This window comes from Engystomops pustulosus, chromosome 2, assembly GCF_040894005.1.
Source record: "Engystomops pustulosus chromosome 2, aEngPut4.maternal, whole genome shotgun sequence".
In the NCBI taxonomy this organism is placed as follows: Eukaryota; Metazoa; Chordata; class Amphibia; order Anura; family Leptodactylidae; genus Engystomops; species Engystomops pustulosus.
Genome location: NC_092412.1, coordinates 133,611,340 through 133,624,371, shown reverse-complemented (window position 1 = coordinate 133,624,371; position 13,032 = coordinate 133,611,340). Strand labels below are relative to the sequence as shown.

The following is a 13,032-nucleotide window of genomic DNA, read 5'->3' as shown; positions in this document are numbered from 1 at the left end:
TACAATGACAGTGAGTATGAGCAGGATCCTCTGTTAGCACAAGAAAATACAACAAGTTTGCTCACACGTTCCAATCCCGGGAACAACTTTCCTAGTGCCACGTGGCCAAGGGCGCTTAAGAGCTTTATCAAGGGAAGTCTAAGTGATGGTCACCATAAGGCTGCTGAAATGGCTTTTGAGGAATGTGTTATTGAGACCTTGCCCTTATCGCCATGCTTAAGTGATGAGGTGTTAGATGAATCTTCCAGTGTTCTTATTGTGCCAAATTTAAGGGAAAAGACTCAGTCAGAACTGAAGTTTGAGGAAGATGAACTTAAAATACTAATGGAAGCAGAAGAGCAGTGGGATGACATTGACTCTGGAGGTGGTGCTCATTCTGTGCCAATATTTGACAGTGAACTTTTGTTTCGTAAAATAGAAGAAATAATGGTTGTATCATCAAATGAAGGGTCACCAGATAAAACCACTTCAATTAATAATCTAGACACTCTTTTTTCCATTCATGGTGAGACAGTCAAACCAGAGACTAGCCACTGGCCAGAAACAAGTGAGGACTCCTCCATCTGCTTCTCAGCTGCAGGAAAAGTTGCAAGGAGGAGGTACCAGAAGTTGGGCATCTATAGTGATTCAGAGTCTGACACAGATTCTGACCAGTTGTTCCTGGAGTTGGAGCAGCAATGTTTGTCGGGATCAAAAGATGAGTCAGTCCCAGAGCCTAGTGAGAAGGAAGTGAATAGTAAGAGCCCATCACACGTGGTCCTTGGTAATAGTAATAAAACTGCACAGGAGGCCATCAACTGTCCACAGCTAGATATATTACAAGACCACTCTTACTCTAAGGCTAACTATGTAGACTTGCCCATTACTGAAATGCCATGCCCTGACCTGACAGGTCAAAGTGACAAAATCTCCCTTGTGTCTGATGAATCGATACCTGCCATAAGCACACAACAGCCATCTGACCCTTGGATACAAGTTAATACAAGCACCTGCACGCCTTCAGAACCGGACACTTGTCATTTAGGTAATTCAGACGAAATGGCTGCTTTTGCTAATGTTAATATTGGTGAGACCAATACCTGTGTAGACTTTACAGAACCTCATTGTCTGGCAGTGGATGAATGGACTAAATGCTTAACACGGAATAGAAATAATGTCCCAGAGTCATCTGAGCAACCAGACATTAAAATTGCACATAGCACTTCCAAACTTGTTCTTGAAGGAGAAGAGGAGACCCCCACACTTACCCATGTCCTCCAAACAGAGTCCTGTTCCACTGTGTGTGACCTGGAAAGAGATTCATGTTTAGGTAGTTCAGAGCAACCAGATGAGCCGTGGACTTGTGATGCTTCATTTCAGTGCACAGATATTATTTCTGCAGAGTCGTGTGATGAGGCTTCTGATGGCGGGGATTTGACGGTTTCTACAACACATGGTTGCAGTAGCTTACTAGATGACAGCCTTCAGAGTTCCACATCTGCAAGCGAGTTGCAGGAATTACTAGATGACTCTGGGTGCAAAATTGAGGAAAGCCAGATAAAGAACATCTTGTTTGAGTTGGCAGTAGTGGACAGCAGCATTACAAAAATACTCAGCGAATCGACGACTCTCCAGGTCAGTAATCTTAGTGTGACATCTCAAACTATCGAGACGGTTGTAAACATATCTGAACTTGCCACCATCTGTACAGAAGAAAATAAGGCAAGTATAGTTGAAGAAACTACCATGGTTCCGCCTGTAGAAGTTTTACTGATGACAGACACACAGGACAGGTCATCTCCTAGCACAGTTGTACCCAAAACTGAGACCTGTAAAGCTCAAGTATATTCCTTGTCATCTGAAAATCTTGTAGATGAGCAGGTTGTTTGTGGCCTTAATAGATTAGAAGCCTCTTTCTCCCAGGAGTCCAGCTTAAATCAAGACTTCACTGGCTCTGTTAGTGCTCATGACTTGGACTATGCACAGATTGCATCCTCTCCAGGTAATATTCCTGAAGAACAGTATGGCCTTGTAACAAGTGAAGGCAATTTCATTTCTGTTCTGCAGGAGGTCACTGTGTCCTACAGTGAGATTGACACTTCCATCGAAGCCAGAGTTGAAAATAGCAATTCATCAAAAACTCTACCAGACTTCCCATGTGCTGAACCTAATTTAGGTGCAAAAAGTATAATAAAATCGTCTGAAAACTACTGCAAGGACACTGTGTCTTCACAGCAATCTGAGGAAGGATGCAAGCCTCTGGAGCCTGCCTCTAGTCAGGAGAACGCTGAATTTGAGCTTGGATTTAAAGGACTGGATGCACATGTTCATTTGTCAGATCTGAGTGACAGCACTTCTTTGTCTGTAAACAACAGTCTGACATCCCATGAAGAAGACGTGGCTTGTGAGATTGTACAGTCTGCTCATGACACTTGTGACAAGATCATCCGTACAGGACAACTTGTTGCTGACCCCACTGATTTGTCTTCTAGCACAGAGGTAACAAATACAGTGCACTAAGTCTTTCATATATACTCTTCTGGGTATCCATTGCAGTTGCATTGTTTGGGTTCTATTATGCTATGTCCTTATAAAGAAAAGAGGAGACCTGATGATTATATAACTTGGGCGATGACTACATTCCTGATTTGCATACAGTTTGTTCACCCAATGGTTAATTATAGATCACTAGTGCACAGTGCTTTTCATAGCATGATGTAGGCGGAGAGCTCCAGCACATCACGTACAGAAAAATGCTGCTTTTGCTTGAGAAAATTCTAGGAGCAGAATAGTACAGCGCTGTCTATGGGATATCCATTAATAGAGTGTTTGTTTGTATTTCCAACCTCTTCCCATTCTTCACTAACCGTTATCTGCACACGGTGGTAGCTTCAGCTGTTTTCAAACTTTGGAATTTGCTAATACATTTCTGCTGTCAGAAGCCAAGGTCTGTGTAATGGTAATGCACAGAGGCCTCATATGATATGGGTCAGTTGCAGAGACCACGGAATGTAAGCTACTATTTTCCTCTGTAGTCAGTGGAATCTCCTCCACCTTACTGTTACTGCAATATGCTTGAATTTTTCACCCAGAAATCCAAAGTGTATGCATTCCAATGCTCCGGCATTCCTCTTGTATGTATGACCGCATAGGCCAGAAACTGCAGTTTTACCTTTTCAATCTGTGGGTTTCTTGCATGTGTAAATAAAAAGCCTGGCTATTGGTGCCTGTTCCAACCAGTAGGATTCCATCCAATATCGATCCATGGGATTCTTCTTTTAATGACTTTTATCTTTGCCCTGCTTTACTGCGTGTGTTGCACAGAAATAAGGTATACTATCATTTGCTTCCAGCAAAAAGATCCTCAGACCCATCTTCAGAAACTGACATTGGATGTTTTGTGTCAGCAAAAGAAATGTGTCCAACATGTGTCTAGTAAGTTAACATGTTTAGGTATATCAGTATATTTGACACGGTTAAAGAGTTGTCTGACAATAATAAAAACTTTACTCATGGGCTGGGGGCTGTGACAAAAATAATCCTATACTTACCTTCCTTGGCGCTCCCAGTGTCCCACGTAGTCGTCTTTTGCTGCTGTGTCCCTGTTTACATGGCTTCTCTACTCCGGGAAACTTCCAGGGGCCTGGCACACCCACCCATCTCCTGTCTATCTCCTGTCTATTAGCCCCCATCCCCACCTGTAAACTTTTAAATAATGTCGGATAACACCTTTAAGTTATTCTGTATGAGGTTTCATCAAAATTACAGAAAAGCTTGTTCCTTATAGCAACCACAGTACTTCTAGTGTGAAAAGGTCATTGCAATGTGATCAGTTGCTATGTGCAACAAGGTGAAATTTTTATAAATGAGGTCCATGGTATTTTTCCTCATGTATCTCTTGGTTATGTTATGAAGTATGGCAGCTGCATAGTTAATAGTACTGCTTCGGGCAGTAGCATTATTATTGAGATTCTTATTTAATATGCACTACTTTCCTTACTAATTACCATTAATGGAAATGAGCCAAGCTTTCTCTTAAGGGTTTTGCTGGATGTATCAGCATATGATGGACTAGTTTGGCCTGCTTCAGTGGTTTGGAGAAACATCTCCTAGTTTATAAGCAGTCCTTTTATTATCAGTAGAGATTGATACACGTTCCCTCTGATTTTGGTCTGTAGGTTAGGACTCATTTATAAGTTGCACACAACTTGTACATTCTTATTTGTTGGTTTAAGTGACACCTTACACACTATGTTTACTATATGAGAATATTTTGCTTTGGAATTTTGTTTCACAAGCTTCTAGAGAAAAGAAAAAACTAGCCTGGCTACCCATAACTACTAGAACCCATGTATTTATTAAATGGTTTATCTGCTACTAAGTTTCCGGCCACTTGTAGATAAGAAATTATGTTTCCAGGAGTGATCTGTACTGATTGACTCCAGATCATTTGGGCTTCCACTTCCCAAGCTATCATTAGCCTTTTTAAAACTTTTTTTTTTAATATAGGATGATGGTCATATCACATGAATTGCTTTGGGTTAATGGCGAGCTCGGCCCACAACTTGCTTCATTTGATTCCTTTTGTGGACTTGAATCAATTGTAGTGACCTTGCCTAGGGGAAAACTGTCGTGAAAATCCATCAGTGGCTCCATCTTTTACCTGTCTTTGCCACACACCCTTTTCAGAAAGTGATGACAGAATAGACCTTTGAACCTGACATAGCTGCCTGATAGTGGTCACTCAGGGGTTCAGCTGGTCTAGCTTATTAGACCAGAGAATAGGGTTACATGACCCATCACCTGACTAACTTGAGCCCTCTGTATGCAAATTCTGAAAAATACTGTGCCTGCCTTCTCTCTTATGAGCAATTTTATCTACCGTAAAAACACATCACTGTGGAATAATTTGCGTTCCCTTTTATTAAACGGCTGAAAATCAGGCTTTCCAGCCATACTTGTTTATTTTCCTTACTGCAAGAAACAGTATAGAAATGTGTAGAAGACCAATGCGCCCTTTATTGTGCATGCATCTGCTTTTCCCCCGCAACCTAGATATGAATCAATAGCACGCTAACCACTCTAGTTGGATTTGTCTGCTCTGTCTCATATAATCCTATTACTTCATAGTCTTTCTGCTCTGTACAAAAAGGAAATTAAATATTATTTAGACGTTTAGCTTGTAGACAATCTGTAGCAAGGTACTTGTCCATAAATCAGAACTTCTTACGTTATAGTAAAATTAGTTGTGACTTTTCTTTCTTATATTGATGGAGATTATATGTAGATCTGTAATTTCATACCTATGAGACAAGTTTGTTCTTTTTATAATTGGGTGTAGTTTAGCTTACGAAGATGAACCATCTATCCTGCTTTTATCGCCATTCACATTCACTAAGTGATAATGAATTTCAGGGTGGCACTGTGTTAATATGTTCCTATATGACTGATTTTGGTACCACTGGCTTTTTTGGTACCAGTATGAGTAAAGCCGGATGGTACCATATATTTTGCGTACATTGCCAAATGAAAAAGAAACTACTGCGCTAGTCAAACAGTTGCTGTGTTTTTTGTGGTCAACAAATTATTTTATCTTTTCCTCTTAAGGTTTTTCAAAAGGATAAGGTAGACTCTCTGCAGGTGAAACTGCAGCAAGTGAATGGCATTGGTCAGGGTCTCATTCAAAGTGCAGACAAGAACTGTGATGTGCACGGACTAGAACATGACATAGAGGAACTCAACTCCAAATGGAACCTGATAAACAAAAAGGTGAGAGGTTTATACCATTGAAATTGTTTATTTTTCCTACTGGGGAAGACTTAACATGGAGGCATTGCAGGCTTTTCCTGATTCTCTGACAGCCTGTCTTAGAATCAACACCTTATATTGCACAGAGATGTGGTGGGAGGATTTAGATGTAATTTCTAGTGAAATAGACTGCGTGTGGGTGGTAGAGATGAGACCATCTGACTTGTACAGCTTGAAACTGTTTCTCAGAGCCTGCTGTTAAATCACATTCTTGTATGAATGATGCCAGACCCTTCCTCCCCACCAGGGCCTTGTCACCTAAGATTGCTATCTTGCAGTGAGTGATGAGAAATTGTTTGTTTAACAGGTGGCAGAACGAGTGACGCAGCTACAAGAGGCTCTGCTGCATTGTGGGAAGTTCCAGGATGCTCTGGAACCGCTGCTCAGCTGGCTCACTGACACCGAAGACCTGATTGAGAACCAGAAGCCTCCCTCTGCTGAATATAAAGTAGTGAAGGCACAAATTCAAGAGCAAAAGGTAATTGGCCCAAATTTAAAGCAAATGTTATAATATATATCTTTGGCTTCATATTCTTTCAACAGCCAGAAAGTTCAGCTCTAAGGGGTTATTATTGAGGCAGAATTCCAATTCACCTTCATATTAGCCAAGACAGCATGAAGTAATTTGTGCTTTTAACAAACTGAGAACTATTAATGGGCTTGTCTGGGAACAGTTTTTTTTTTTTTTTTAAACTGGCCTGTAAACACGAGAACAAACTTGTACTTTCTTTACTTTGACATTTTGGTCCAGTGCGGCTCCTCCCTTCACAGCTGGCCTTTGTGGTATACAGAAGTTCAGTGGTGACATCAGGACCTTGGCTCACCTGCTATGACTCTGTATGCCAACAGAGGTCTGCAGTGACAGAAAGTATATGGAGAAAGGTAAGTATATCTTCATTTTTGTTATAAATCCCAGACAACCCTTCAAGCACCAGGATGTAATATTACGTCCTGGTGTGGTAAGGGTTGTATGGAGAGAGCTCACGGGCTGAGCTCTTTCCATGCACAGTGGGTATCTGCTGTATAACACAGCTGACACCCATCTGTAACTGAAGTGATCAGTGCTGACCACGGCATCTAACAGGGCTGCTGGTAGTTGCGGGCATCTTGGGCAACGATTGGGCATAAGGGGTGCTGATCGGTTGCTATGGCAGCCTACAGCCTCATAGAGACTCGTAGGCCTGCCATGGTTAGTGATCTGATGGGCAGTAAAATTACTATATACTGCAATACTGTAGTTTTACAGTATATAGTATGAGTAATCAGACCCTGCAGGGTTAAAGTACTGAAATAATAGTAAAAAAAAAAATGTAAAAGATAACATTTTAAATCATTCTCCTTTCACTAGAACACATTTAAAAATAAACAGTAAAAATCATAAACATGTTAGGTATCGCCACGTCCGAAAATGCCCAATCTATCAAAATATAAAAAATATTATTCCTGTCAATGAACACTGTAATGGGAAAATACTGTCCAAATGTCTGACTCGCCACTTTTTCACCATTTTTCCATCCAAGGATATTTAAATTAAAAAATGAATCCTATATGAACGGTCATATAGGTCCCAATTTGATATAAATTAAAATGTTAGCGCATCAAAAAAATGGCACTTTGCATAGGTCCGTACACCAAAGTGTGAAATAGATATTGGCCCCAGAATTTGGCAAAATGTTATTTTTTGGTATATTAATGGTATATTTTTTTTTCTAGAAAAGATTTTATATTTTTTAATCTACTAAAATCCTAATAAAACCTTTATAAATTTGGTATCACTGGGATCATACCGACCCAAAGTATAAAGAGGGAAGTATCATTTGAAGCGCAGAATGAAAGCTGTAAAAACAGAGAGCAGATAAATACGCCGCAAATGTGGTTTCTGTCAATTTCATCGCGCTTGGAATTTTTTTCCAATACATTGCATGGATTATTAAATGGCACCACTTAAAAGTACAATTTATCCCGCAGATACCTAGACCATATACATTTTTCCCATAACGGAAAAATAAAAAAGTTATTGCTGTTGGAATGAGGGGAGTAAAAAACAGAAATGCAAAAACGAAAAAGGACATCGTGTGGCACCTAGAAATATACTAAAGAGGAGAATCATAGATAATCACTGATTTCCCTCATTTGTAAATCACTATGGAATATGATGACGCTATAATAATAAAGATTATTATTATTTTAGTGTATATAAATTGGATATAAAAAGGAGAAGATGATAATTTCCCATGACGGTTTACTATTATCAGCTTCTTTATTCATTTAGTTTGTGAGCTAGATTTCAAGTTCTGAACATTCCTCTCATGACATTGCTGTCTTACTGCTATCTTTATAAATCAGAACAAAATATTTTTCTGATGTATGATTTTCTTGTTTGGTACAGTAACTATCTTTAAAGGACATCTATTGCACAATACTGCCTGCAACAATTTGCATTGACTTTCCCTTCACTTTGCCACTTACAGCTCCTACAGCGCCTCCTGGATGATCGTAGATCAACTATGGACATGATTCAAGTTGAAGGTACAAGAATTGCAGAGGGTGCTGATCCTGCAGATGGGGAGAAAATAAATTGCCAATTGGAGACCCTCAAGGATAGGTGGTCATCTCTGCTGCAGAAAGCACAGTCAAGGTGCGGTTTACAGTTGTAGAGGAATAAAGATTAATATTATTTTTTGTTATTAATGTCTTGTCTTATTACTTGTACAATATAATAATGTTATGGTTTAGAGGGCAGACCAGTTTTATAAAGGGGTAGATAGTATTGGAAATACTGTTAAACCATTTCGATGTATCATTTGTGGAAAAATGATCCTCCATTAACTGGTTCCTATAATAGCTAACGTAAATTTATGGCTTTGTGCCATTAAAGTCTTTTGGAGAGGGCTCACAGGCTGAACCCTATCCATACAGGTCAGGTGTCTGCCGGAATATACTGCTGCCCCTTCCATGCCAAAACTTCACAATTTATGAAAAGTAGGCAAAAGGCTATAAGAGCACCTCAGGTTCCAGCTACACATCTCGCCGGAGTCAGCAGTAACTGACGATTAGAGAAGTCGCTGGGAAGTGTTTCTTGTTATTGCTGTGGAGCTGGAGCCCTGAGGTGCTCTGCTAACGCCCCCAAAGCACTTCAGCTAATTCTCACGTTTTTATAGTTAACTTTTGCCACGGATGGAGCAGCTGGAAAATAAAAACATAGCCATGAGCACATTTGTGGACATAGCCCTGTGAGGTGATGGATACCTTACAAAGAGGATGTATGTTATTTTACTCATGGCTGTTTGTGTAATTGATGCACTTATTAGTGTCAGCACAAACTTTGTTATGGAGTCGATAAAAATGTATACCATATTTCTTTCTTGTTTCCTGAATTCATACTGTTATTTTTTTTTCAAACAGGCAAAAACAACTTGACGATATCTTAGTTTTAGCTAAGCAGTTTCATGAAACAACTGAGCCCATATTTGACTGGCTTTCAGCCACAGAAAAGAAGTTGGCAAACTCTGAGCCAATCGGTACACAGACAGGGAAGATTCAGCAACAGATCATTCGCCACAAGGTACACAAAGGTTGAAGAGGGAAATTATGTGAACTGGACTGTACATAAAATATGTATTCATTATATGATTATCAAAAGAAAGCTACAGCTTTAAGTGTGACAGCATAGTTTTGATCTTTGTTTTCTGTTATCATTATTTTTCACCATTTTATATCATATGACTTTCAATTTATTTTCTACATCGTGTTATTTGTCATTTTATTAATTTTATTCATTTTTTTCCTTTGCATTTTTTTTCTTTTATGGTGTGTTCCTTCTGTACCATTTCTAGAGTCTAGAGGATGATGTTGCAGTGCATGAGACTGATGTATGCCAAGCTGGCAGGCTAGTGGACAGTCTTTCAGTCCTATGCTGTGCAGCTGAGCGTAATAGGCTGGCGCAGAAATTAGACTTCTTGCATGCCCGGTACAGAGAGGTTCAGGATCTCTGCAGCAGAAAAGGTGCCTTGCTGGGGCAAGCTCTGAGCAATGCCAGGTTGTTTGGGGAGGATGAAGTGGAAGTCCTGAACTGGCTGGCAGAAGTAGAGGATAAATTAAGCTCTGTCTCTGTTAAAGATTACAAGCTGGATGTCCTACAGAATCAACACAAAAACCAAATGGTACATTTATTTTACCATCTTCTTTTTTTCTGTCATTGTTTTTTTATTGTGTATCATTTTAGTGTCTTTTTTCATTATTTTATTTCCATTGCTTTGCAAAAAAAAAAGTGTTCTGATCGTAAATCACCCTTTTCTAGTCTGTCTTATTCTCAGATCAATTGGGACTGCTCAGGCCCGCCAGAGGTCTTTTACAACAGTGTGGTTACATCATTGGTTTAAGCTGCTTTAAATAATGTGGCTGTACTGTATCCTGACAGAAAATCTACCATCAATATCCATCATGATAAACCAGGGACACTTATTCATATATCTCCGCACTGTGATCATCTTACCATATATACTCGGGGATAAGAGGAGTTTTTCATCACAATTATTGTGGTGAAGAAGCCCCACTCAGCTTTTACTCAAGTTCATAAAAATAAATACTTAAAATTCGTACTCGCCCTCTTGTGCTGACCCCTGGCCGCACCGGCAGATGCACATCTAAGCCATCTGCTGGCGCGGAAACTAAGATGCAGCAGTGTCGCCGCCTGCTGACGTCATAGTTTGTGAGCTTTCAGATCTCATTCACGTGCGAAATATTTAAAGGGGGCACTCTGCTGGACATTCTAATAATGGGGGCACTCTGCTGGACATTCTAATAATGGGGGCACTCTGCTGGACATTCTAATAATGGGGGCACTCTGCTGGACATTCTAATAATGGGGGCACTCTGCTGGACATTCTAATAATGGGGGCACTCTGCTGGACATTCTAATAATGGGGGCGCTCTGCTGGACATTCTAATAATGGGGGCGCTCTGCTGGACATTCTAATAATGGGGGCACTCTGCTGGACATTCTAATAATGGGGGCACTCTGCTGGACATTCTAATAATGGGGGCACTCTGCTGGACATTCTAATAATGGGGCCACTCTGCTGGACATTCTAATAATGGGGGCACTCTGCTGGACATTCTAATAATGGGGGCACTCTGCTGGACATTCTAATAATGGGGGCACTCTGCTGGACATTCTAATAATGGGGGCACTCTGCTGGACATTCTAATAATGGGGGCACTCTGCTGGACATTCTAATAATGGGGGCACTCTGCTGGACATTTTAATAATGGGGGCACTCTGCTGGACATTATATTAATTGGAGCGGCTGAGTGGGTATTTCATTCATGAGGGGAGACTACTGGACATTTTATTGATGGGGGAGACTACTGGACATTTTATTGATGGGGGAGACTACTGGACATTTTATTGATGGGGGAGACTACTGGACATTTTATTGATGGGGGAGACTACTGGACATTTTATTGATGGGGGAGACTACTGGACATTTTATTGATGGGGGAGACTACTGGACATTTTATTGATAGGGGAGACTACTGGACATTTTATTTGAGACCAGCGTCTGCAGTACGTTTTCCCAGTTTTTTTATGGTAAAATTGGGTACCTCTGCTTATACTCAGGTCGGGTATATTTGCTATCCATGGCCTCCTTCCTTCTAAAATTTTTTTTTTAAATTATGCTGATGAGTCTGAGGTGCTCTGAAGGCGTATCCAGAGCCCCTCAGTGATGTCTTTTTCACTCACTGTTACAATGAGCAGAGCAGATCTCCCCTTCCCCTGCACTTCCTGCTGCTGCTTACCCCCTCTCCCTCTGCCTGTGTAGAGAAGGGGGAGGGCGAGACATGTTCTTCTCATTGTAACATCAAGTGAATCAGCAACACTGAGGGGCTCTAGAAACACCCACCAGAACCCCTCAAACTCATTAGCAAATTTTTATATATAGCAGCCGGATATACGTCCCCATGGAAATGTTATGGTTCTCGGCCGTGGTGCTGTGCGCATACGTGTGCCACCATACTGTGCATTGGAAAAAAAATGAAGCATGTTCGATCTTTTCCCTTGTTTACAGCCAGGTGCCATGCGACAATCCTGCTCTTCCTCCATCGCGCCGGAAGTTTGAAACTATCTTTAAAATCTCTCAAATCTTTGTGCTAGTGCTAACAGGTCACTGCTGTATTCACAAAAAGCAACTACAATTTCCTTTCACTCTATAGACTCTGAAACGTACTTCCCACTATTCAATATTCTAATGCTAATGTCTGAAGATTTACCAGGTCAGCTTCTTCTGTCTTCCTATCTTTTTCACTATAGACTGCTTCCCCCAGACTGCCAAGTATTATCAGTATTCCCTCTGCTCAAGAGTAATTAAAATAGTGTAAAGATACCATAGCCCACATCCTAATATAGTTACTTTAGTTCCATATACTAATAGCTCATAGTTATTGAAAAATTTTTTGTTTTGAAGAGATATAGATGGCTTTTACTTTCTAGTTCATTTCTTGAATTGGTTGGGGCCTTTTCAGTTTAATCTATTGTGGACCTGCAGTTTGCAGTAAGGTTGTATGTTTATTCTACTTTATTAGGATTCTGTATTCCATTACCACATGTTTTTCTAGAACCCATAACAATAATGATGGCTTTCCTCTAAAAACGATGCCACGCCTGGCTACAGAGTGTGATTTTTCATCTTTTCATTAATGTTAGCTGCTGTATGTCTCTAGAAAGACACAAATAGCAGAAAAAAAATTATTCAATTAAGGAAAAGAATGGTAATACTTTGTACTAACTGTTTTCTTTTTACACCAAGGCTCTAAGTGAAGAAATAATCAATAGAAAGAGAAATGTGGACCAAGCTGTTAAAAATGGACAAGCCTTGTTGAAGCAAACGACAGGTATTGCTTTTAACGTGTGTGTTGTATAGAAAAGTTCTTGATGATTGCATGCCGTCTTCTCTTGACTGCACATATTGATTTTATAGGAGAAGAGGTACTGCTTATCCAGGAGAAGTTGGATGGCATCAAGACCCGTTACGCCGAGATCACTGCTTCGAGTGGAAAGGCTCTCAGGACACTAGAGCAGGCCTTGCAACTAGCCAGCAAATTCCAGACCACCCATGAGGAATTAACTAGCTGGCTGGCAAGGGTTGAAGATGAACTTGCTCACACGAATGGACAGTCAACAGCAGGAGATCAAATTCCACAGTTTCAACAGAGACAAAAGGTAAGAACAAATAAAAGGATATG

General features: G+C 40.3%; 1 protein-coding gene across 27 annotated transcripts in view; it reads left to right on the top strand.

Annotated features, from left to right (window-relative positions):
• Positions 1-13,032, top strand: part of MACF1 (microtubule actin crosslinking factor 1) — a 209,448-nt gene that overhangs the window by 163,875 nt on the left and 32,541 nt on the right. For 21 of the 27 annotated variants that reach the window (XM_072136544.1, XM_072136525.1, XM_072136543.1 and 18 more), the window contains 7 exons: positions 5,587-5,748; positions 6,095-6,265; positions 8,259-8,425; positions 9,193-9,352; positions 9,624-9,950; positions 12,597-12,681; positions 12,768-13,009. In XM_072136544.1, the coding sequence (XP_071992645.1) occupies positions 5,587-5,748; positions 6,095-6,265; positions 8,259-8,425; positions 9,193-9,352; positions 9,624-9,950; positions 12,597-12,681; positions 12,768-13,009 (1,314 nt within the window). The remainder of the gene's footprint in view (positions 1-5,586; positions 5,749-6,094; positions 6,266-8,258; positions 8,426-9,192; positions 9,353-9,623; positions 9,951-12,596; positions 12,682-12,767; positions 13,010-13,032) is intronic. The other 6 variants (XM_072136538.1, XM_072136545.1, XM_072136539.1 and 3 more) reach the window with 1 other exon arrangement.